The 25,239-nt window shown below is 51.1% G+C and overlaps 1 protein-coding gene across 3 annotated transcripts in view; it reads right to left on the reverse strand.

Moving 5' to 3' along the window:
* Window positions 1-1,977: 1,977 nt before the first annotated feature.
* Window positions 1,978-25,239, reverse strand: part of PDGFRB (platelet derived growth factor receptor beta) — a 39,258-nt gene continuing 15,996 nt past the window's right edge. For all 3 annotated transcript variants that reach the window (XM_084778048.1, XM_084778047.1, XM_084778046.1), the window contains 21 exons: window positions 24,327-24,656; window positions 21,746-22,012; window positions 20,899-21,026; window positions 20,642-20,816; window positions 19,899-20,091; window positions 19,214-19,329; window positions 17,747-17,870; window positions 16,607-16,818; window positions 13,707-13,801; window positions 12,656-12,788; window positions 12,079-12,183; window positions 11,656-11,766; window positions 10,335-10,494; window positions 9,237-9,397; window positions 8,579-8,697; window positions 8,231-8,353; window positions 7,469-7,580; window positions 6,813-6,912; window positions 5,974-6,079; window positions 5,035-5,267; window positions 1,978-3,864 (listed from right to left, as the gene is read on the reverse strand). In XM_084778048.1, coding sequence (XP_084634174.1) covers window positions 3,702-3,864; window positions 5,035-5,267; window positions 5,974-6,079; window positions 6,813-6,912; window positions 7,469-7,580; window positions 8,231-8,353; window positions 8,579-8,697; window positions 9,237-9,397; window positions 10,335-10,494; window positions 11,656-11,766; window positions 12,079-12,183; window positions 12,656-12,788; window positions 13,707-13,801; window positions 16,607-16,818; window positions 17,747-17,870; window positions 19,214-19,329; window positions 19,899-20,091; window positions 20,642-20,816; window positions 20,899-21,026; window positions 21,746-22,012; window positions 24,327-24,656 — 3,266 coding nt within the window. In that variant the 3' untranslated portion in view covers window positions 1,978-3,701. The remainder of the gene's footprint in view (window positions 3,865-5,034; window positions 5,268-5,973; window positions 6,080-6,812; window positions 6,913-7,468; window positions 7,581-8,230; window positions 8,354-8,578; window positions 8,698-9,236; window positions 9,398-10,334; window positions 10,495-11,655; window positions 11,767-12,078; window positions 12,184-12,655; window positions 12,789-13,706; window positions 13,802-16,606; window positions 16,819-17,746; window positions 17,871-19,213; window positions 19,330-19,898; window positions 20,092-20,641; window positions 20,817-20,898; window positions 21,027-21,745; window positions 22,013-24,326; window positions 24,657-25,239) is intronic.

Below are 25,239 nucleotides of genomic sequence, written 5' to 3' on the forward strand. Positions count from 1 at the left end.
AGAGAAAGAGAGAGAGAGAGAGAGAGAGAGAGAGAGAGAGAGAGAGATTGAGAGAGAGAGAAATTGCTTTTTCACAACACCCAGTTTTGGTTCCCAGCCTCCACTTCTGTCCCTTATGGACATTGTGTACAAGTGATATACAGACATATATATGGTACACATAATATAAAACTAATCTTTAAAGGCTGGAGAGATGGCTCAGAGGTTAAGAGTAGTGGCTACTCTTCCAGAAGTCCTGAGTTCAACTCCCAGCAACCACATGGTGGCTCATAACCATCTATAATGAGATCTGGTACCCTCTTCTGGTGCACAGGTGTACATGCACACAGAACACTGTATACATAATAAATACATCTTTTAATATATATATATATATATATATATATATATATATATATATATATATAACTAATCTTTTTTAAAAAATTTTTTAGCCAGGTGTGGTGGTGCATACCTTTAATCCCAGCACTTGGGAGGCAGAGGCAGGAAGATCTTTGTAAGTCTGAGGGTCTACAGAGATAGTTCCAAGATCGCCAGGGCCACACAGAGAAACTGTATCTCAAAAAAAAAAAAAAAAGTACTCTGAAACACAAAAGTCCTATGTGGAATCTTAGTTTTGTTCTTTGCAGAGCACACTGGGCTATTGCCTCCTTCCATGCCTGCCATAACCAGGAGAAGGCTGTCATAGGCTTGAGGTGTCCCCTAAAGCCAGCACTCCTGAGAGGTAGCAGTGTGTGGCTAGGTCCTTCAGTCAGGTGGTTCTCCGCCCCCCCCCCCCGCACCCCCCTCATGTCTCAGCTGCCTGAGTCAGCAGCCTGCCTGTGAGTCAGCACTATCCCATAACTCCATTCTTCCTCACACTGCGAGACACAACCTGAGTCTCCAAAATGAAACGCCCTCCCCTTAGCTCAAATAAAGCAAGGGAAGGACCAAAGACACGCATCAAGGAGGTGACAAGCCTCAGGTTGGAAACTGCTTCCATCTCAAGCGACCATGCCATACAGCTGCAGTGGGAGGGTCCAGGACCCCAGCCTGCATTAATACCCTTACCTCTCTGACCTGTCCCAGAGGCTCCAATGTTCCTGGTTCTGAGCCATTGTCGGTGTCCCACAGGCCATAGGCCTGAGCTCAGCAGAGGAGCCTACAGCCAGGACCCAGCAGGAGCCAGAATGCTTACCTCATGCAGGGCACCACAATCTCTGAGATGCTGAAGCGACCTGGGTCTGCACCTCTCTGTCGTTCCCGTTGTTCCCGTCCTTTGCCCCTCCCCCTCCTCCTCTCGCCTCCACCTTCTCTTCTTCCTTACTTTTCTCTTGCTCTCTCTGGCCCTCCAGGGTGTTCTGTCTGCCCTGCTCCTACTTGGGTCCCACTAGGATTCTGCTAGCTTCTAGGATGCTAGAGGCTGCAGTAGGTGCCTCTCCACAAGCTACCCTGGCTCAAGGCTGGCTGTGAGCAGCAGGAAGTGGGGCAGGGAGGGTGACTTGGCTTAGTGGCCAAAGCCGGAGCACATGGTGAGGCGGGCAAGGATGGGGGGTTCTTGGACCATCTCTCTCAGCCCATACTCCCCCTCCAGATGCCACAACCAGAGAAGCCTTAGTTCATGTCTAGAAGCCCAAGCACAAGGTCTACGTGGTCACCCATCTAATTCCCAAGATGGGAGGGAATGAAACTCATTTTTTGTTTGTTTGTTTGTTTTGTGTATGTGTGTGTGTTTTTTTGTTTTTTGTTTTTTGTTTTTTTGAGACAAGGTCTCTCTGTGTTAGCCTTGGCTGTCCTGGAGTCACTTTGTAGTCCAGGCTAGCCTCGAACTCACAGTGATCCTCCTGCCTCTGCCTCCCAAGTGCTGGGATTACAGGCGTGCGCCACCGCGCCCGGCTGAAACTCGTTTTAAAAGATAAGGTGAGAGAGCTGAAGGGATCTGTCCGGGACAAACAGACGTCCACTTTTGGATGCATAGACCAAAACCTAAGAGACCAGTTTTTCAGTGAGAAGCACCAAGTTTAATATTAAAATCTTTTCCTTAAAAAAAAAAAGTACAGATAGGAAAACTTAACAGCATACAAAATAGCACTTCTGGTGTCTAAATGTGGGTTATTGTGAGTCCTACAAGTACTTGTAAACCTAAGTGATTACATCTTTGGTACCGTTGTGGCCGCTGCCACTCTAGGCATGGGAGGGCCCCCAGCAGGGCTGACTTCTCCTACCCTGTTCTAGCCTACCCCTCACTCCCCAGGCACCTCCAATGTCCATTGGTTCAGGAATAGTGAAGTGACAAAAACATTCCTGTGTGATGCTGCCTGAGGACGGGGCAGCTGGCAGTTGAGACAGCCATCCCCAGCGTCTACTTCTGATGCCCGTCTCAAGTCTCTTGTCCCACACGGAACACATCTGTGCTCACTCTCCTTCATGTCTGTCCACACTCCTGGTGACAGTGGCCTGAGGTGACCTGGCTTGCCTTCTCTGACAGTCTTGCTGCCTTAGAGTTTATCACGGTATGAAAAGGGTCTCATGGTCCTTCTATGCCCTCAGGACAGCTGTTGGGGGTTTCCTAGGACACTGACTGTCACCCCAAGTCAAGGTCTGAGGAGCTGCACTTGGGGAGTTGAAGTAAAGGCTCAGTTCTTGAATCTCCAGAGGGTGGTGTGTATCTGAAATCTTCCAAGAGCTCAGCTGACCCCCAGAAAGTTCATCTTAAGGCTGGACCCTGCTTTGTCTGGATGAGCTCAGCTGGCCCCCAGAAAGGTCATCTTAAGGCGGGACTCCGCTTTGTCTGGACAAGTGCAAACTCCTGGACACTCTAGAATTGTAGTATTGACTCGGTTGTACTCAGAGTCTATGAGTCCAGCTTGCTTGTTTTTCAAAGGCGGGGAAGAAAACTGGTACCCAGAGAGAACAAGGGAGTCCTTCCAAGGTCTCATAGCAGGTCCAGTGCAGAGGCAGGGCTCCTAGTGGTGCACACTTCAGGTAGACACTTAGCGTGGATAATGGCCCTGCAGATTCTGGTGGGAGGGCCAACTGATAGTGATGAAGGAAATGCTCTAGGACTGGTGAGGCTGAAAGGCGTAAGTACTTCCGGTGGCCAGGTGTGCCCTGAGGGCCCTGGCCAAGGCTGCAGGCCAGAGCATCCCTTACTCGGCTTACCTTCACCACTAACAGTGTTTATTAAGCATGGCTGGCCCCAGACCAGCTCGGACCTGGGAGTGCTAAGACCAGGGGAGGTGGGTTGTGAATGAAATGACCTTGTCCACAGCTGGCCTCAGTTTGGCGAGGAGCCGGGAACCAGCTCCCTGCCCAGTTCTTGGGAAGATCAATGTAGAGTGATGCAGTTAAGAGACAAGACAGATGCTACACAGGAGGGCATGAACACAACACCTTATGCCCATGCATTTCTCCAGGAATCTGGGCTCCATACCTGTCCAGTAACCAAGTCCAACTCTTCCTCTTACATCTGGGGAAACTGAGTCCCCTGGAGGAGCCCCGGCTCAGAGTCCCATGGCCTTCCAGAGACAGAAGCTCAGTTCCCACAGCTCTCTTGCCTCCTGAGCTAAGCTGGTCCCTGGATCTTGGGGGCTGCAAACCAAGGGCATTCTCCAAGGGGACAGCTGGTGGCAGTGCAGCTGCTGGGAGGCCAGACTAGGCCAGGAGGGTTGAATGCTGGGAGGCAGATGGAAGTTTCGGGCAGACTCGGGTGGGGCCAATCCCTACAGGAAGCTGTCCTCCACTTCAGCCAGAGGACCTGGGCAGCTTGAATCCTGTGGCTGCTGTGGCTCTGCCTCCTCGGGCTCTGGCTGTGGCTCTTCTTGGAGATCCAGGGGACTGTCGCAGGAGATGGTGGAGGAAGTGTTGACTTCGTTCAAGGTGGAGCTAGAGAAAGGGAACAAGTCAGAGAGGAACTGGGGGGAACCCCAGGAAGATAGTAACGGCACTGGCTAAGAGGTTTCTGTGTGTTGACTTGACATACTGAGAGGCCTGCCCCACAAGGCAAGCACAGTTCAGAGGGCTTGCCATATTGTTGCTCCACAACACACCATGAGTAATGATTACAGCAACACACCCTGAGTAAATACAGGAGCTAGAACGTGAGAACAAGACCATCCCAAGGTTCTTTCTCTTCCCCACTTGCCACGTATCCCTCTTCGTACTCAAGGACCTATCTCATTCCTCCTCTAGGACCTTTCACTGTTTCCACCTTACAGAAAAAGGAAACTGAGGCTCGTGGGGGCAGGGCATCAGGTCTGAGGTCACAAAACAGAAGGAATGAGGCTGCTCTTGAGTTGAACCTGCACAGTCTAACATCACCCTCCCCGGGCCCCTGTTCCCCCCCAACCCCCCCCACCTGAAAATGTCTGCCTCATTAACAGAGCAAATGTGGCCTTCAGGAGGCCAGAATGCACTGCTGGTTCCTACGGAGAAACAGAAACTCGGAAACTCGCAGAGAGGCAAGGCCTGTCCAAGCTTCACAGTGACCGACTAGACACAGAACCCGGCCTGTGTCTCCCATTGAGTCTTGATTTGAGGAGTCCCCTCTTCAGCTGAACATCAGTCCAGGAAGCAATAGGGCTCCCCCGGAGCCCACGCAACAGTGGACTCTACCACAGCCCAAGGCAGACGCCTAGGTTTTAAACTGAATCCGCAGCACCACCATCTCCTACAAGCAGGCTCCCCTGGGGCCCTCTGGGCATGGTGTCAAGGGCAGCCATGACCCATAGCAACAGTCGGAAAATGCTAAATGTTTCCTCTTTGTCCTCAGGATTAGCACGAAGACCAGAACCTAGAAAGGGTCCTATGGTGACATTCTTAAAAGAAACAGCTACCCTGTAAATGGGTTCCAGAACATCTTGTTCCTTTCCAGCCTGCCCTTCCTGCCTGCAGCTTCGAGGGCTGAATAAGCTTTAGCCTCTGTTGGCCACTGGCAACAGTTAGTCCTCAGAGCTGGCTGGCAGTTCTTCTGTGGTGAGTCTGGTACACACGTATGAATGCATGCACTATACACACATACACGAGTGGCTGGGGTCAAAGGGTCAGGGCGGCTACCTGGCAAGGCTGGGGGAACCCTCCAGGATGCCCTCGTCAGCAGCATCAGGCTTGGGGTCAGGCAAGGGGATGATGTAGTCATTGTCACTCTCATTGGGCTGCACGGCAGTGTAGAGAACAGAGCTGGTGTCCAGTGGGGCTCGGAGGCCGTGGATCCCCGGCAAGCGGGCTTGGGACCGCAAGATGGCTGGATGGTCACTCCTCAGAAACTCCTCGTCTACCTGCTGGTATTTCTACTCGACAGGGAACGAAGGAAAAGGGTGATATGAGATGAGCAATGCCTCTACCCCACCTAGCGCATAGAGAAAGGGGTTCTGCTCAAAGCCGCCCTGCTGAGCTGCCCTCCTACCTGGCATCCCAGGACAAGGTACAAGCTTGGAGTCATCTAGGGAAGGGCACGCAGCCAGGCAGCACCATGACCCCAACTCCTACCCCATTTCAGAGTAGATAGATATGGGCTCCTGTCCCACTGTAGTCTCCCACAGCCTCCTGTCAGGGCTGGGGGTCAGTGTCCCTTGCTATGAAACAGCGGTGACGTCATTCTGTCTTGATCCCCCCAGGCCCACCCCAGATGGGAAGACAGGAAACTGAGCTCAGTTTACAAGAGCCCGCGACAAGGTTTGAGTAGTTGCTGTAAGGTCTCAGGAGAGCCTGGGTTGCTCACACTTCTGAAGGAGCCCAGTGTTGTCACGGTGAGCAGGACTGTCAGATAGGATTATCTACCATACCTCTCTGGGTCAAGTCAATCCACTTCCCCGTCTTGGCTCTACTAAAATAAACTCACAGGTCTGGCTCAAACTTTTCTAGTACTAGCAGAGAAACTGAGGCCCAAAGTGTGTACAGAGCATTTCCTCCCCCAAATACTAGCACATCATACAAGCCAAGTACACAGGGCTCAGAAGAAAACTCCGTCTCCCACCCCACTTTGTCTCTACATACCTTTTTATAACCCTCACCCAGAAGCCTCTCCAGGAGTACTACCAGCTGGGAGAAGGGTGGCCGAGTCTCGAACTTTTCTTCCCAGCATTTCTGCATGATTGCATAGCTGAGGGAGGCAGAGAGGGGGTCAGAGAGGGTAGAGGCAGGGCCATAGGGTAGGGCTCAGAACAAGGTGAAGGGAAAGATGCTGGGGAGGAGCAGCAGCCAGGGGCCTTGTTAACCTCATCATTGTTAACCCCATCATTGCATCTCACTGATCTCTTGAGGAGTCTTCCTCATGATTCTGTGCAGTCTGAGACATCATGGACAGCACTGCAGCCTGAATTTGACCAATAGGGATTTCCACCCTCCCAGCTCTGGCATGTAACCAAACTGAGCCCTTAAAAGCTCAGCCCTGGAGATAGCTCAGAGGTTAAGAGCACTGACTGCTCTTCTAAAGGTCCTGAGTTCAATCCCCAACAACCACATGGTGGTTCCCAACCATCTATACTGTGGATCTGGTGCCCTCTTCTGGTCTACAAATGTACATTCAGGCAGAACACTGTATACATAATAAATAAATCTTTAAAAAAAAAAAAAAGCTCAGCCCTGTGTCTTTTGCTGGAGCAATGCAAGCAGTAAGAGGTCAGGGTGGTGCTAATAGCAGCCACTTGGGCAGGGCAGGCTTGAACATGAAGCTAGTATAGAGAAAGTAGTGGCCTGGGCTGGGACAGAACTTCCTGATGGCACCATTTTAAATGCCTTGATACGGTTCAAGCAGGACTTCCCTAACCTCTGAGCTAGAGCTGCATGCCCTCTGAACCCTCAAATTCCTCCCAAGTGCACAAGGTTCCACTCACATCTCATCAGAGGCATGAGCAGGCTGGGCCATGCGGTAGCCCCTCTTGATGGCATTGTAGAACTGGTCGTTCATGGGCAGCTCTGGGTAAGGGGTGCCACCTGTCACAGAGCAGAGACAGGAACATACTATGTCAGAGCATGGGAGGTGGCAGGAGGTCCTCTCAGGCATATTGTCCTGGTGTATAGGAGAACACAGTGTACTTGGCATTGAAATTGGACTCCATACAGAGATGAAAATTGAGGTGCAATAGATACCCAAGCAGGGCTTGTGTTTGTGTTCGTTTGCTTTGTTTCTCAAAGATGGAGTCTCTATGTGGCTCAGGCTGGCCTCAAACTTTCCATCTTTCTGCCTTCCAAGTACTGGGATTACTGATATGCACCATTACACCTGGCTTCAAGTATGCTTTTAGCTATGTCTAACCCCTTTAATGCTTGGGTGGGAAGGAAAAGATCCAGAGTTGGCAGAGGACTGGCCAAAGCCATACAATGGAGAGAGTGGTACTGCCTGGACATTCCCCCTTGAATCCCAGCTCAAGGTCCAGTGTCCATCCCACAATCCCCTGTCTCCAGCCCAAGAAGCAATCAGGAGGTGGGAGGAGGAGGGTAGATGTTCTTTCTGGTGTATAGCTTGGGGCTGGGGGAAGAAGTGGCTCACCCAGAGTGAAGATCTCCCAGAGTAGGATCCCAAAGGACCATACATCACTCAGGGTGGTGTAGAGGCTGTTGAAGATGCTTTCTGGGGCCATCCACTTCAGAGGCAGGAAAGTCTGCAGAGGTTAAGACAGGTGCTGAGTGCATGGAGGGTCCCAGCGGCCTGTCTCTCAGCCCCACCACACCTGGGGAACAAGAGGCTCAGCAGCTGCCACACCAGTTCCATCTCACTCTGTTCCAAGGCTCTAAGCACGGTCCCAGCCAGAGCATTGGGAAGCTGTTCCCTAACTCACTAGCTAGCGCCTAGGTCCCTGGGGAAGACCCCAAGGATGTGATGTGCATAGAAGTGGGCAGCCAGGGACATGCTTAGGAGCTCTCTTTGGTCTCTGGGGGCTGCAGCCCTCTACCCCTGGGCTTCAAGGCTTACCTGTCTTACCATATCATCTGGGCTACTCCTCACATCTCCTAGAACAGGGTTGTCTATACCCACTCTCCATGCATCCCAGGCCCACTTGTAGCTGGTCCTGACTCAGCCCTTACTGTGACAAGTGGTCCTGACCCTCTCCTCGTCTCTTTCCACGGTACACAACACTAGGTGGCTCTTGGTCCTGTCCTTGCTCATAGCTGGGCAGCACTGATGTCTCTGCTGGTAGGAATAAGCCACCAGTGTCCCCATACTGGGCTGTGGCCAAATGAATGGAGGGCGGGAGGGCGGGAGTGGGACAGAGGCACATGGGGACAATCGTATAATGGTGATGATACTCACACTGCCTTTGGAGATGTAGTTTGAGTCCCGCATGATGTCCCGAGCCAGGCCAAAGTCACAGATCTTGACCAGCTTGCCCTCACAGATGAGCACATTCCTGGCCGCCAGGTCTCGGTGAACACACTGGGTCAGGGGAGAGAGGAAGTGAGGCCGAGGGGCCACTGTGGGAGAAGCCCCTCTGGGCCAGCTTTAAGGAAAATGTACACTTCCCCAGGTGTGCCGTTTCTCAATGCCTTGCCCACCCGAGGGTCGGGAGCTGTTTTCGTCATGGGACCAGGAATGCAAAAGACTCTGGTTGGCTAGCTAACCCCTCTCCCCACAGTTCTGTCCCATCAGGACCACACATACGTTCTTAGAGGCCAAGAACTCCATGCCATTGGCCACTTGGTAGCTGAAGCCCACGAGGTCTGTGTAGCTAAGCATTGGTGACTCATTGATCAGGGTGGCCCGATAGGTCCTTTCAGGGGCTGGGGAGCACAGAGGGTTATGGGTTGTTTCATGTACACCATACGCCTATAAGAACCCGTCTTTAGGCTTGTTGGGGGCTGAATATTCAATACAAGTGGCTACCATTTCTCTCGGTGTTTCCTTAGGATAATGAGTTCTTAAGTATCTAACCCAAATCTCTAATGCTTTCATTGTACTCACTGGCAACAAGACCCTTTGCCCTTATCCCTGGGGCCTCTAGCTAGAGCTTGCTTGTTTCTCAGGACATTAGACCACCATGGGGTCAACTCAGAGCTGATCTATCTTTCTCCAGGCCCAAGGAGGCCCCCTTCTTGCTGGCTGTATGCATGGTTCCAGAACCAGCACAGGACTGGGGTCAGGGCCACACTGCACAGCAGCATCGGGCAGGCAGAGAGCCTCAGTTTCCACATGGGTGAAATGAGCTATCTTCCTCCAAGGGTTGCTACAAGACTGAGTACATTAGGGACTTTGAAAGGAAGGCATCACTGTGCGTATGAGAGGAGCCCGCACACTGTGTGACAACACTGTATCCACTCACCAGATGGGACATAGTTATCGTAAGGGGCCATGTAGTTGGAGGACTCAATGTCTGCATACTTGATGTCTCCTTTCATGTCCAGCATAGGCACATAATCTACAGATTCATCCTTGCTCATGTCCATGTAACCTCCATCGCTCTCCCCAGTCAGGGACAAGTGGCTGTAGGCAAGAGGACAGAATAAGGAAAAGTCATGGATTTCTCTTCCCTCCTGCTCCTGTCTCTTGCTCAGCCTGAGCCCCTGGGGCCTTGTCATCTGTAGATTTCCTCAGTTACTGACCCACCATCCTTTGGTCTGCCACAATACAGTATGAGTGACTGTGAATCAAACCTGAGTGGCCCTGGGGCTGCCAGGAGTGATTTGAGCAGCCAGGACAAGGGCTATAAATGGGTCTGCAGAGAGGCTCTTTTCTAAGCCTAGGGGGCTGGGACATACATAGTCTAGAGTGGCAGCAAGGCCTCACCTGGACACTCCCTCCCTACAGCCTTAGCTCCCCAGAGAGTAACAGAACTATACACATACGTGCAAGGAAATGGATCACAGTGTCAGAGAGGGCAGGGTGGGTGTTCATACCCTTTGTGTGCACTTCTCCAAACTTACTCTTGTCTTTTCCTTTTTAGCCAAGCACCCACCACCACCAACAACAAAATAATCATAACTTTTCTTTTTGAAATCATCAGAAACAGGAGTCAGGTTGCCTGTAGAGTACTGGGGAGGCTTGCTTGTGGAGAGCGGCAGAGCTACAGCAGGGAGCCTAGCTTGTAGCATCTTAGCTGGGAGCCTGGCTCTCGGCTCATCACTGCCTCTGTCCCTTATGTCCCTGAGGCAAGAGAATAAGATACCTACAACACAAGGATGGTATACGTGGGTTCAAGGAGTTATATCTGCAGAAGGCCTAGGATGGAGCCTGGCTCACTGAGATGATGCGCAAATGACAGCTGACCTCCCTCTCTCCTTCGCATCATTGTTACTGTGTGGTCACAGGGCTGGCTCTGGGAAATGACTCTGCCCCAATACCCACACCCTCATCTCAGGCTCCTGGACAAGGAGTGTGCATGCACTTGGCAGGTGCTCACTGGGTGCTGACTCCCACATACCTGGGTAGGGAGAGCCCCACCGGCAGGGCGTTGCTGTAGAGCTCAGCACTGGGCGGGCAGTGCTTGTTGGAGTGGCGCTGCAAGAAGGTGTGCTTGTTGCGGTGCAGGTAGTCCACCAGGTCACCGTAGCGGCAGTATTCCGTGATAATGTAGATGGGCCCTGCAGAAGGACAGGTTCAGGGACAGACTCTGGGGAAGGGCTCAGTCTCCTCAGCACGCCCACAAAGCCAATATAGTCTTAGGTTTGGAGACACAGATAGTAAGATGGCAAGAAAGGGCTGGCACCGAGCAGACTGAGGTTGTTTCTCTGCTTCTGTGATTGCGAGCAAGCTGTCAAGTGTCCAGGGCCCTTCTTGGCACCCACCCTAGGGGTTGACATGAAGACCCCTGAGATGTCTTTGAGGGCTCAGCATGTAGCAAGCCTACGACATCAGACGCTGGGGCTGTTTTCAGACTGATCTATATAAAGCAGGTGAACATGACTGTTGGCACGATTTGCTGGTTACACTTTAAGTTCAATGCACTTCAAGCCATGCAACAGATGAAAACAACAGTTTTGAAATATGTTCAATGCGGACACAGATGACAGTCTGTGTGCAATGTACTTCTGTATTTAGACTGATTACACAATACCAAGGAAAATCCCAGATCTCTCAACAAGCAGCTGCAAATGGCAGTAACTTCATGATTATTACTATGTTGGCAGCTCAATGGGTAACCTCAAATAAACACAGTTGGGCAGGGTGATTTTCAACACCAGTGTGAACAAAACCAGTTCCTGACTAGCGCACTGATGGGATCTGCTGTGTCCATGTTGTAGAAGTTGCTACTGTCTCACAGTTTTGAAAATATGAAAATGGCGGTTGTGGAGAGGTTGGTCAGCAGTTAAGAGCTCTTGTTGCTCTTGCAGACAACCTTGGTTCAATACCCAGCACCTGCACAGTGGCTCACAACCATCTGCAACAGGAGTTCCAGAAGATCTAATGCCCTCTTCTGGCCTCCTCGGGCACCAGGCACACACATAGAGCACAGGCAAAAAATAAAAAAATAAATAAAAACCCACTCACATAAAATTTAAGAACCTGAAACAAATGTCTAAAGAGACTTGAGTTCTAGAGTAACTGGAGCCAGTGGCCTCAAGAATCTCTCTGCCATGCAGGTGTTGAGATTCTGAGTTTAAAACTGAGCCAATCTAGGACAGTGAAATAAGAGTGCTGGGCAGCCAATGTGTGCACGCTCTGGCAGGGGTGTCCTGTCGGTGGTTGGACTGAGAACAGGGAAGAGAGGAGCCCCACAGCCCTCCAGGGCACGGGCTGGGTACCTCCTTTGGTACAGGCTCCTAGCAGGTTCACCACGTTCAGGTGGGGTCCAAGGTGACTCATGATCTTCAGCTCCGACATGAGGGCTTGCTTCTCACTGCTTCTGGCTGTAGCTGAGGAGGAAGAGAGACTCAGCCTGGATGGACCACTGAGGCAGTATAGAGGCCCCACAAGGGCCTATTCTGGCTCCGCTGACCCACCCTGTTGTAGGACTAGTGTCCTTGGGGGGTGAGGACCATATTGGAGAGGGAAGAAGGTGGGAGGAGGAGAGAGAAGGGGATAAGAGAAGGGAAGAAGGAAGCATCCGAAGAGGCCACAGCCCTTCTGTCCCTCAAATTCAGGACCAGGCCCCTTCAGAAGAGTAAGGCAAGAGTAAGGCCCCAGCTGTGAGGAAGGGGCGGACTAGCTCCCGTTTCAGGACTCACATTTCAGCATCTTGACAGCCACTTTCATGGTGGCCTGGGAATGGCTCAGACCATGAGCCGTGGCCTCCACCACCTGTCCGAAAGCCCCAGAGCCAAGAGTGCGTCCTAGGATGGAGAGAAGCCCTCAGCGCCTGGGAGCTATGTCCCTCACCCCATCTTCCCACATTCTTGGGGAATGTTCTTGGGGAACATTCTCTTAGGTCACACATCCCTCCAACCACCCTACTGTGCTCCCCGTCAGGAAGCTTCCCGACTTCTGGGTCTCATCTAGATCCTACATGCTGCCTCGCCTCCCCTAGGGCCCCCGGAAGACCTCCTGCCTCCCCAGGGAAGCACGACCAGCCTCAGACTCCCCAGCCTGTGTGCAGTACTTCCTCTTTGGCCTAGAGGGGTCCCGTATCAGTCTTGGGATTCTAGAGCCTCAGTGCTATCAGGAGTCTCCTTGTCTTCACCATATAGAAAGGATAGTGAGAGAGCCAGCGAGGGCAAGATATCAGCTCTATGTCCCAGCTAGTGACAGCCATGCTGGGAGCAAACCTCAGTGTCCCCTTGCCACCTAAGACCTCTTAGGACTGACCCAGAACAAGCTGGTCCCGTGGCAGCTCCCAGGTGGAGTCGTAAGGCAACTGCACAGGGTCCACGTAGATGTACTCATGACCATCAGAGCTCACAGACTCAATCACCTTCCATCGGATCTCATAACGTGGTTTCTGCAGGTCAAGACCAACAACAGGTGAGATGCTTAGAGGGCGCCTTTGGCCTTGAGCCTCTCAGGCTCAGCCACTTAGAAGGCAGATGGGACAGGGGATTCTGAGACCAAGAGAGGGCAGGGACATATCTGAAATGACACAATAAATGGCCAGTGAAACTAAGGTCTCCATGAGCTCAGAAGTAACCAGTACTAAGGGGCTCCAGAAATGGAAAGTGTGGCTGAGACACCCATGCGACACAGCCTCTGGAGAGCAGCTGACAGGGTGATCCTCACTCACTTGGGAAGCTTCACCAGCTTCTCTCTGAGCCTCAGTTACTCCTTGGATGAGAAGAGCAGGTTACCCAGAAAGTGGCATGAGGTGGGACAGATGTCAAATGTGGGTGGCCCCTTCTCATGCCCACTCTGTCTCTGTGGGACCTCAAAAGCCTTTGGATGTGGAAATCTTAGGATCTCGGAGTCATGGGATTGGAATCTTATAATGACACGATGAAGGGGGACTAAAGTCCTGATTCGGGAATCTTAAGCGTTTGGAGCTACAGAAAAGGGAAATGTCAGAAAAGAGCATTGGAACAGATTCATGGGGTCAGATTGCGTTCTAGTGACTCATGGGAGTCTCTACGGGAAAGAGCTGGAAGAATCCTGGGGCCAGGACAGTCTACCCACAAAGTGTCATTTGCCCCAAGACTGGGTTAAGCAGGAAGGACATAGGCAGGGGCCAGAAGTCCTGGAATGCTTGCTCCAGGCCACGTCATCCCAGCCTGCTGGGGACAGAGGGAGCTGGAGACCCAGTGTTGTTCTAAGTCAGCTCCCAGAAGAGCTCCACGTTGGGCCCTTCTTCTATGGGCCAGATGGTGTGACAGTCAGTGGAGACCATGAGGAGAGCTCGGTACTAACTGCCCTGCACCTACAGGCCTACCTTCTGCCACAGCATGATGAGGATGATGAGAGAGATGACGGTGAGGACCACCAAGGCCAGGATGGCCGAGATCACCACCACTTTGAAGGGCAAGGCTGAGGACAAAGACCAGAGCAAGCCATAAGCAAACGGTAGCTGCGCAGCCACTCTCCTCATCTTGTTTGTGGTGGGTATCACAGATCCCTTAGACTTGCTCTGCCAAGCACATAAGCCCTTACTTCTTAGATAGCTGGCCTCAGGGCCCACACTCCAGCCTTTCCTAAAAAAAAAAAAACCCAAGCTCTTCCCCGCAAGTGACTCCCTTCTTAGATCACAGCCAGACTCAGGCTGGCTTCTGCTCCATCCTAATAGACTGTGAAAAGCCTGAGCATTGCTGGTGCCTCTCACAACATGAGGACCAAGTCATGCCCTCCTGACCTCGGAGTCCATGCCCTGTTGGGCTGTCATGCCTGGGTCATAGATTTAAGGGCCATTTCGAACCAAATGGCGGAGGCACTCACCAAGTGACTCCCTGAAGGAACTGACTCTGAATGTCTGGGTGATGAATCCATACCCTGAAAGGAGTCTGTCCTCCCAGCCCCACCCTGAGGACCACTAATGTGTGTGGTGGTGTAGTCATAGAGTGCACCTCCATGGCACTGAGGTGAACATGCAGGCCTATCTAGGCTCCCTGAGTCCTCTCTAGCCCAGCCTTTAGCCTCACTGCTACTCATTGCCTCCCTAGTTACCCTGGCTGAACCCTCAACCCCGACCCTTTCCCACATAGCAATAGCTGTTGTCTTCTGGGAATTTGCTTCTTCCTCCTATGTCCCCTTCCTGCCCTCTTCTGCCCCTCAGGGAGCCTTCCTTTGGCTTACTCAACATCCTTCCCTTCTTAGGGTCACTGACTGACATTTCTGTTCTCTCTTCCCAACAGACCCACATTCGGGTGTTGGAAAGGGAGCCTGCACTCTCCAGGGACCCCTCAGAGTCACCCCAGGTCTCTGTGTAATAGTACGTGGTGTCTTGTCCAGGCGTCACACAATAACTTTACTTCTGCGTTGGCTCAGGCTCGGAGTGAGTCTATATGTCAGGCTGTACACACACTTGCTCAGGGATATATGTGCATGTATGAGTGTGGGGGAAATAGGGAATTTTAAAATATTCATTTTATTTTTAATGTGTATTTATTTTAATGTGTATATGTGTGCATTTGACTGAATTCCATGCGTGGATTCTGATGGAGACCAGGAAAAGGCAATAGATCCACAGGAACTGGAGCTACAGGTGGTTGTGAGCCACTTGACATGGGTGCTGGGAATGGAACTCAGGTCCTGGGGAAGAGCATCAGTGCACTTAACTTCTGAAGCATCTCTCCAGCCCCAATAGGGATGCTTTAAAAGTTTTCCCTTCTTCTAAGAGCAGGTGACAGGCATGTACATAGACAGACAGACATATACAGGCTTGTGGAAGCCTGCTGTCTCTCTCTCTCTCTCTCTGTCTCTCTCTCTCTGTCTCTCTCTCTCTGTCTCTCTCTCTCTCTCTCTCTGTCTCTCTCTGTCTCTCTCTGTCTCTCTCTCTCTCTCTCTCTCTCTCTGTGTGTGTGTGTGTGTGTGTGTGTGTGTGTTTGTCCATGAGTCTGCATGTGTCTCTGTGTGTGTCTGCGTGTCTGTGTCTGCATGTGTACAAAATGCTCTTTGAGGCTCTGCTTGCTCTGACTTCTGTATCCTGTAGCCCCATTCCTCACAGCTTCCTTCCCCATACCTACCCTGCCCCAAACCCACATACAGTCTGCCTTGCAGCCAGACTGATTGCCCTTAACTTCTCAGAACTCACTCTGCCTGTGGGCTTTTCCACGGGCCTTCTTGGCTGCAGCACCACCCCTCACAGACTAAGTAGCTTCCTGATGTAAAGCGTTTTCTTTCAGGGATACTTCCTTAACCCCACGGTTGGCACAGGCACGGTTCTCAGGGCTTTTCTCTGGGAGTGGTGATCCTGTGTGGGCTGGTTTACTCCCTGGTCTGCCTCCTCCCTCTGTCTGACCCATTGGCCTCTGTGCTCTAGTGAGTTTGGGTCCCATAACTTACTGGGTGATGATGATGAGTGACGAATGATGAAGTATGCACACACGGATGCAGGCAGGGATGAGCGGGAGAAACACACACACACACACACATCTGGACTCTGGCAAGCACTGGTCATAGGTGCAATGATTGTACATGTGTGTGCACATACTAAGGTTCACATGTTGTCTGGAGGTGTATGCATACAGACTTGTGTTCAAGTGCTTTAATATGTTTTATATGTTGCAATTATGTGAGTACAGATATACACTATGCCAGTTTTCACACATGCACAGGAGTCATATAGGGATCATATATGCATGGTTTAAACACATGGATGGGGTGTGTGCTCCCACATGTGCATGCAATGTAGACATTCATTTTGTGGATTTACATACAAGTTTTAGATTGGGCAGGCTCATACACACAGCTTACAAAAATGTGTTCTGCAATTTTACATACATGAACAGCATCGTACATGTCTGAATACATGCTAACATTTATGTACCCTGAAGATTTAGCATCCTCAGCACAGATGTGCTCATAAAGAGTGTACACCCAGCCCCAGGGTCAGCCTGCTCATGCAAGTTTACAACATGCACCATGTACACCAGCATCATTTTCTGCACATAAGAGTCAATGCTTTTCATGTGTGTGTTGTACAGACTTGCGTTTGTGTGCCTGTGTCCATGCCATAGTTTGGGTTATGCATAGGAACATACTCTTCGTGGATTTTGTAATGTTCCTGTGGATTTGTGAACATGCTTATTTGACCTGCTTTGGGAATTCAGACTCAGTACAATGGGAGCAAGGAAGAGGTCAGAGGTCATCAGAGCCATACACGGCTGGGGCACTCACAATGTGGTACCACGGTGACTTCCTGCGAATCTCGGCCCATCGAGTTCTGCAGCATACAGCGCACTGACAGTGGCTGGTCCACGTGACGCAGGCGCAGTGTGCTCACCACCTCATATTCCTGCTCTTCCTCCCAGAAGGTCACATTAGTTTCCAGCTGGCTCTCCTCCTTGGAACTATTCCCCAAGGGTGTGGGTGACATCTTTCGTGGACACCTGCCAGGAGACACAAAAGAATTAGCTTGCAGCCTCCCTTAATTTCCCCATCTACAGATGGGGAAACTAAGGCCCAAAGCAGGCTGTATCATTGAGGGGTGGCTGAAAGAATGCTGACTGCTTGGTTCTTGAGTAGGTTCCTACTGTATTATCTATCTTGACCAGCAGGGGGCACTCCCACCCCAGAACTGAGACTTGGAAACGGCAAAATTCATTCATTTGATGCTCAAGGTTACCCAGTGTGTCAGGGATAGAGGCAAACGCTGAACCCCACCCCATCTCTATCTACTATACTTGACTTAGCTCTGGTCAGGGGTATAGAACATCTCCTGGGTGAATTAGACACCTCTGGGTGGCTAGACCCTGTATCTTCTGGCCTGAGCATGGGTCAAGCTCAAGGTAGAAAAGAAGCATTTAGGTTAGGCACAGCATCTCCAAGAAGGCAGAGGACTGATCTAAGGTGTGGCCTTTATAACTGGGCGTGGTGGTGCATGCCTTTAATCCCAGCAATCTGGAGGCAGAGGCAGGTGGATTTCTGTGAGTCTAAGGCCAGCCTGGTCTACAAAGAAAGTCTAGGACAGCCAGGGCTGTTATACAGAGAACCTCAAAAAAAGGGTGGCCTGGACCTCTTAGGCTGGTCTAGAGTACCCTACACTGGTCACTCTAGGTGGCTGTGGGAATTCTTTTGTTTGTTTGTTTTTTGTTTTTTTTGAGACAGGGTTCCTTGGCTGTCCTGGACTCGCTTTGTAGACCAGGCTGGCCTCAAACTCACAGCGATCCGCCTGCCTCTGCCTCCCGAGTGCTGGGATTAAAGGCGTGCGCCACCATGCCCGGCGCTGTGGGAATTCTTTAACGTGGCTCTGAGACTTGTTCTTTCCTTAACAAAGCGAGAAGAGCTGTGGGAGGCTGGGGCTCAGGGTGTGCTCACCTTTTGATGTCTCTACAGGTAGACCAGGTGACATTTGGCTGAGGCATTCCTCGGCCACGACAGCGGATGGTCTGCTCCCCATTGGCAGGGTGGCTCTCACTCAGCTCCAGCACACGGACAGGGACTGAAGAGACAGAGGACAGGTCAGGGTCAGAACAGACCACAGGAAAGGCCCTCAGGAGGATGTGCTCCAGAGGGTAGTGTCCTGTCATGTCACCCAGACCACCCCCCCAGGCAGGGGCAGCAGGTGAGCAGCCAGGGGATCACAGTGTGAAAGTGACAGATTTCCTTCAGGATCCTTCAGAGGGCAAGGCTCAAAGTCTATCTTGAACATCACTTTCTTTAACAACGAGAGAACAGACCCCAGGGCCCTGGGCAGCCAGGTCCAGAAAGCTAGATTTTTGACAGCATTGTTTCATTTTTCTCTGAATTTATTTTAGTGGTTGTTTTTACATTTGTAGCATATGACATTGAGTTTCCATCTACTGTTGAGATGCTAAATTTGTCTTCCAAAATAAATTTATTTTTAGAAAGCTAATTGACAAAACATTAAGTCGTTATCATGTCGTTTTCTATGCTCGAGCCCCTGCCCTGGCCCTTCATTTCAGTCACAAAGATGCCTGTACCAAGCCCATGAGCACTTACCCAACCGCTCCCCTCCGTCCTTCCTCCAGTCCTGCCCTGACCTCATGCTCCTCCACAGATGCCAGGGCGCACTCAACTTCCTGCTAGTTCTCTGGCAGGGGAGATGACGCATGATCTGGGCTGCCCTTTCCCCAAATATCCACTTGCCCAACGCCCTCCCTTTCTTTAAGTCTTCTCACAAATGTCACCTCCAGAATGAGGCCAACCCTGATCCCCATATCGAAAACTACAAGCCTCACTGCCTGCTAAGCTATGTTATGCCAGGCTCTCTCCTATCTGTCTATTGTCTGTCTGTCTGTCTGTCTGTCTGTCTATCTATCTATCTATCTATCTATCTATCTATCTATCTATCTATCATCTGTCTTCTGTCTCTCTTCCTCCTTCCTCATCCCCTACAATTACTTGTTACCTTGTAATCTTTTTTTGTTTTCGATGGGAATTCCTCCTTTAGTATTTGTCTAACCCCCCCCCCCGCCCCCAGCAACTAGGACGCAAACCACAAAAAGTAGAACTCTGAACAAACTGCTATAATGAAATTACTCAGCAAGGTATGAACGGTATGTGAGAAGTAAAATTGTGCCATTGGTACATAAATGGCCTAGATTTGAGAGACCACCAGTATAATCTCATGATCATCTTTTACAGCTAGGGAAACTGAGGCCCAGTGAGGGAACATGTCCAGATCAGCTGTCTAAAATGTAGCCTCCTTCCTTCTAGGACCTTTCTCCAGCTTCTCCCAGGGGTAGCTGGGCAGAAAAGAAAGGAAGAGGGATTGAGGAAGGAATAAGGAGGAGAGAGAAGGAAAGGAGAGGTGGTCCTTACCATTGACCTGCAGCCTGAAGGAGAGCTGGGCCTCTTCGTCCTCGTTGGAGGCCCGCATACTGTAGTAGCCAGCTTCTGCCACCTTCACACGTACCAAGGTCAGTTCTGACACGTACCTATGGAGCAAGCCAGGCTAGATCAGGCCTGCAGGAACCCCTAAAGCACCCTCACCTTCCTATAGAACGGAGAAGGAAGGGATCCCCTTGCCAAGGTCACATAGATGACGACAGCAGAGCTAAGATTCATACCCAGCCTCCTGAATCCTCAGGCACAAGCAGTTCTTCTAAGCTACCAGGAAGGCGTGGGAAGGACCAGGGTGCATCTCCCTCTCCACAGCTTAGTGCCTTCAAGAGGGGCACCGTCCTGCCTGTCTGCTGATCTCTGGTCTCGGGGACACCCTCTTCCCACCCAGCCCTTTTGCTTTTGGCTGTCACCAGCTGGCTCTATTCATCACAAAGGTCACTAAACCTCTAAGTGGCCAACCCACCGCTATCTGTCCCCCCCCCCCCCAAATCAGGACAGGCAGAACGGCCTGCTCTGGGCCTGAGCATCCCTAGCACCTGGCATGTGCCTGACATACAGAGGACTCTCAGACAAGAAGATCCTAGGTTTGTTGGTGTCGGAAGACCCTGGGCTGCCTGGCAGCTTTGAAGGATCCAAAGCAAGCGGAGTAGCTGGTGCTCACCGGGTCTCAGACACGTTGCGAGTAGAGAGAACCATCTCGCCGGCAGTGGAGTCACCCAAGGTACGGTTGTCCTTGAGCCACAGGACAGTGGGTGGTGGATAAGCCTCAAACACCACCTGCAACGTCCGGCTCCGATGCAGTTCAGCAATTTGTACATCGCCCAGTGTTCCCAGCAGCCGCACGTAGCCTTTCTCTGTGAAGGTACAATAGTCAGGGGCGGGCCCTGTGGGCGGGGCTATGCCCAGACACCAACGAGGGTGTTGCATCCTGCCCATCACTAGTAGAGTGTTCCAGGAGGACTGCACCGACTAAATGCCAGATGAGCACTTTCTAAGGACTTCAGGAATTTAGGGGCAGGGCTTCTTCAGGCAATAGAACTGAAGTGCAAGCTTTGGCTGGGGCAGGAGTAGGGATGCGATATGGTGCTGATGGTATTAGGGTAAGTACTGTGGTTGAGACTGGAGTTGTAGTCTTCTGTTCTGGATCCATATTATACACAGGGTACACTGGAACTTCAAACTAGTGCAGAGGTTGACTCGGGCAATGGGGCTGCCAAGGCCTGCACTGAGGGGTGGAGAATGAACTAGGAGTCCTGGGTAGGCAGGAAGTCTAGGTTGGGTTTAGAGTTAACTCTGGGGCTGATGCTAGACTTGGTTGAGTCTACTACTGAAACAGACCCCAGGTCTGTGCCACAGTCTGGTCCAGCTCAGGGTGGGGTAGAAGGCTGAGTGAGAGGCACCCACCGACCACAGTGATGTTGATAGCCTTTTCATCTCCGTGGTCATTCACGCTCACTGACACATTGCAAGTATAGGTTCCCGAGTCACTCAGCTCAGCCGTGGGGATTTGCAGGATGGAGCCAAGGCGGGAGGGCACTCCAAAGAGGTAGTCTGTCACGGGCTCCACCAGCCGCCCACTCTGCAAGGACAAGTCCCCAAATCAGAAGTCAGTGTGAGCTGAGATGTCCATCCTGCCTTCCAACCCTTGTGCCCAGCATTACCTTCATGCGCGGGTACGTCCACTGGAAGTTGACCACATCGTTTCCCATCACAATGCACTTGATGGTGATGCTCTCGCCCTGGCGGACCACAGTCTGCACTGCGTTCACAGAGACGTTGATGGATGACACTAGAGTTTGGGTGGAGACATTCAGTTAGAGGCAAGGAGGTCATCACCAGCCCCCAGCGCTAGGCTTGGGGATTGGGAGTGGTCCACAGGGAAAGGTGGGCTGTTGCGAAAGATCCACTCATTGATTCTATCAACAATAATTGAGCTACTGCTATATACACAAACACTATTCCAGACACCGGGGCTAGAGGAGTGAACACCACAGACAGAGAATCTCTTTCTTCACGGAGCTGACAATTAGAGAGCAATCTGGAAGCCAAAATCCTCTAGGAATCTAAGTGTGAAGAATTTCACCAAGTGCCTTTCGCATGCCAGCCACCTTGATCTCTTTTATTTTATCCCCGCCCCCCCCCAAATCTTGTAAGGTGGGCATCGACACCCTTGTCTTATGTGGGAAGAAGGAATCAGGCTCAAGGGGACAATGTGCCTTATGTAAAGTAGTCCAGATGGGAAGTGGCTTAAGCTGGGAACCAAATGCAGCTGGCTCCAAGCCTGTGGCTTTGTCCCCACCTTATGTAGCCCAAACCAGCCCTTAGTGCACTATGACTGTGGGCCAACTCCATCCTTTTATGAGCCCCGGTTTCCTTGGGCATATGATGGAGAAAATCCTAACTAGGCCCCTCCCAAAGCCACAGGAGAATCCAATGAAATATAGTAAATGGAGAGGCTACTCTTCCATGAATGGCCAGAAGAGGGGTAGGGAGGCAGGCGGAGCTCACCCTGGAGGCTATAGACGTAGTAGGTGTCAGAGTCCACTTCCCTGTCCCCAATGATGGTTTTGCAGATGTAAGTCTTGTCCTCAAATGTACCAGTGAAACCTCGCTGGTGGTCATAGGGTACATGTAGGGGGATATCTACTTTCTTCTCATGCAGTGTCACCTCCAGCTGGGGGTCTGTCACTCGGCATGGAATTGTCGTCTCGGTGACATCCGTAACAAAAATGAATAGGTCCTCAGAATCCATAGGGAGGAAGCCCATGGTGGGATCTGTCAGGAATAGAGCCAAGAAATGACAGTTCCGGTTAGTTTTGTTTGTTTGTTTTTTTGTTTTTGTTTTGTTTTTTTTTGGTTTTTGGTTTTTTTTGTCAACTTGACATAAGCTAGAGTCATCCAAGAAGAAGGAACCTCAAATGAGGATGTGGGGCATTTTCTTGATTAATGATTGATGTGGGAAGGCCCAGCCCACTGTAGGCGGTGGCCCTCCTAGGCAGGTGGTTTGGGGGATGTATAAGAAAGCAGGCTGAGCAAGCCATGAGGACCAAGCCAGCAAGCAGCATTCCTCCATGGTCTCTACTTTGGCTCCTGCCCTGACTTCTCTTCCCAAATGAAACAAACCCTTCCTTTCCTATTTTGTTTTTTATCAGGACACTATTTAATCATAGCCAGGATCGTGGGTTTCTAGCTGTCCAGTGAACTGCTGTTCAATTTTGAGCAGTCTCTTCCCCTCTCTGGCCCCTTAATCTCCTCAGTACAGAATAAGGATGCTGCTATAGTTCTAGCATTGGTCCTCTTCAAACTGCATTGGCATACAGCTGCCATTGTGTATACAGGCAGGATTTTAATTGGTGATTGTGAGTTGGACTTGGGAGTGAAGATGTAGTCCCAGCTTCCTGTGAAGCTGGTGTAAAAGTTAAAGGACTGTGGGTCTGAGGCCTCCCAACATGACAGAGCAAACTCCGTGACAGAGCAAACTCCGTGCCAGCCACAGCCACCTACTGAGATTCTGTCTCAAAACAAAAAGTTTAAAAACAATTAACAGTAGGAGCTGGAGAGATGGCTCAGGGGTTAAGAGTACTTGGTGCTCTTCCAGAGAATTTGAATTTGTTTCCTAGCACCTACGTCAGATTATCCGCACCAGTCTTGTAATTCCAGCTCCAGGGAATCGAAAACCAACTTCTGGCCTTTGTATGGCACGCACACACACACACACACACACACACACACACACACACACACACACACACACACGGTGCATTCACATACACACATTAAATAAAAATAAATAAAAGTTTTTAAATGACCAGAATGGCCTGGGATGTAGTTCAGTGATAAAGTCCTTGCCTAGTATGCACAAGACCCCAGGTTCAATCCCCAGTGCTGAAAGGAGAATGTGGAGGCAGGGGGATTACTCATGTAGATATAGCGGATTGGTGCCATTACAGAAGGATACGTTCAGCCCCCTCTTGCTCTTCTCGCTCTCTCTTGCCCCTCTGCCTTTTCCATAGCTGGAAGGCTTTTGCTGGAGCTAGGGATGTAGCTCAGTTGGTAGACTGCTTGCCTAGCACTCATGAAAGGGGTGGAGTAGTGCACTCCAATGGTAGAGGTCGGAGGATCAGAGGTTCAAGGTCATCACCGGCCATATAAGAACTAGACATTGCCTCAAAAGCAAAGGAAAAGATGCTGAGTGTGGCAGCACACACCTTTACTAGCACTCGGGAGGCAGAGGCAGTTGAATTTCTATAAGTATAAAGCCAACCTGGATTACAGAGTGAGTTCCATACCAGCCAGGGCTACATGTGAGAGCCCCCAGGTTACGGGAAGGCAGAAGAGAAAATAGGAGGAAAATAAGAAAGAAAGAAAATATTCTTGCCAGATGCTGGCCCTTAGTTTTTGTTTGTTTGTTTGGATTTTTGTTTTTGTTTGTTTGTTTTGTTTTTCAAGACAGGGTTTCTCTGTGTAGCCTTGGCTGTCCTAGACTCACTTTGTAGACCAAGCTGGCCTTGAACTCACAGTGATCCGCCTGCCTCTCCCTCCCAAGCGCTGGGATTAAAAGCGTGTGCCACCATATCCGGCTTGGTCCTTAGGTCTTGAGAGGCCTCTGCTAGATGCTGGCTGTTTGCTGCTCAGTTCTGTTTATTAGAAATTGTCTTGGGCCTCCTGCTATAGTAGCACAACGAGACTAAGGAAGATGCTCTCGTTGGCTATTCCCTGCTCTTCGTTGGATGTTGACAGGGCTGGAATTAGAGTGGGGTTGGGGTGGGCAGGGGGAAGGGCGAAGAACCATAAGCTAAAGAGTAGCTATACTTGGAGCTCAAAGGACAGGGCAGTGGGATATGGGAGCCAAAATGAGCAGGTGTAACCAGCTGAGAATGCAGGCATCTTGAGAGGCAAGACTGGAGATGGCTGGGAGAGAGCACAGCCATCCTGGCTCCTGGGCTGAGCCAGGCTGGGTGCTGCTCTTTGCCAGTGTCACACGGATGGGCTGCATCTCACAGAGTTGTGAGGTGCTCCTCAAGTTTCCTTTTGTAATGTGCTGTGGAGACGAGGGTGAGGGGTCGGGCACACAGGCTAGCATCCTTACCTGGCACAAAAATATAGATGCGCTTCCGCTCACTAAGCTCTGGGCCTAGGGAGTTGTTGTAGACACAAAAGTATTCTCCGGTGTCTCCCCCAGTGACATTAGTCAGTGTCAACACACTGGAGAAGGTGCCGTCCTGATTCACGGCCACCTCTTGCCAGGGCACCTGGGACATCTGTTCCCACATCACTGGAGCTGAACCCGAGCAGGTCAGAACAAAGGTGCTGGAGATGTTGAGGATGAACTCCGGCCCAGGGGGCATGACAACTAGGCCTTGGGAGGCCTGTCCCAGCAGCAGCAGCAGCAGCAGCAGTACAGACAGCAACAACTGGCCTTTGGGGCAGGAAGGGTCATATATCAGGGCAATGAGACATCAGCTCCTCCCCCAGAGCTGTCCAGGAGAGCTGTCTGCACAGCTCCCAAGTCCTCAAAGAACTCATCTTCCACATGCAACTCAGGCTGTCAGGCCCTCAAGGGCTCCTGCCTCACTTGACTGCAGCCTCTAAGCCCTTTCAGCTATGCTACGCGCAGGCAGCACACAGGAGAAAGGGGCAGGAAATCCTGTGGAAGCAATCCTCAGACCTTCAGTTCCTGCATTGCCTTCCAGGTCACTCCCTGGCGCTCTTCTCTGTAGCTGCTTAGGGTCCTGTGGAATCCACAGGTGACCATAGGAAAGGACTTCTCATGTAGCTTAGAGATGGGGCAGACTGGAGCCAGGAAGATCCTGAGACACCCCCGGGGGGCTTGAAGGAGGGGGGGGGAAGGTTATGATATATATGTGGGCAAATGATTGGTGCCTCCCTCATGATATCTTCAGGGGGTAGGGAATTGAGAGAAGCAGCTGCAGTCACCACAATACAACAGTGTCCACAGGGAGGATTTTCTAAGTCACACCCTCATGTTCCCTAGTGATGAA

This window comes from Acomys minous, assembly GCF_964271855.1.
Source record: "Acomys minous genome assembly, chromosome: 4".
In the NCBI taxonomy this organism is placed as follows: domain Eukaryota; kingdom Metazoa; phylum Chordata; class Mammalia; order Rodentia; family Muridae; genus Acomys; species Acomys minous.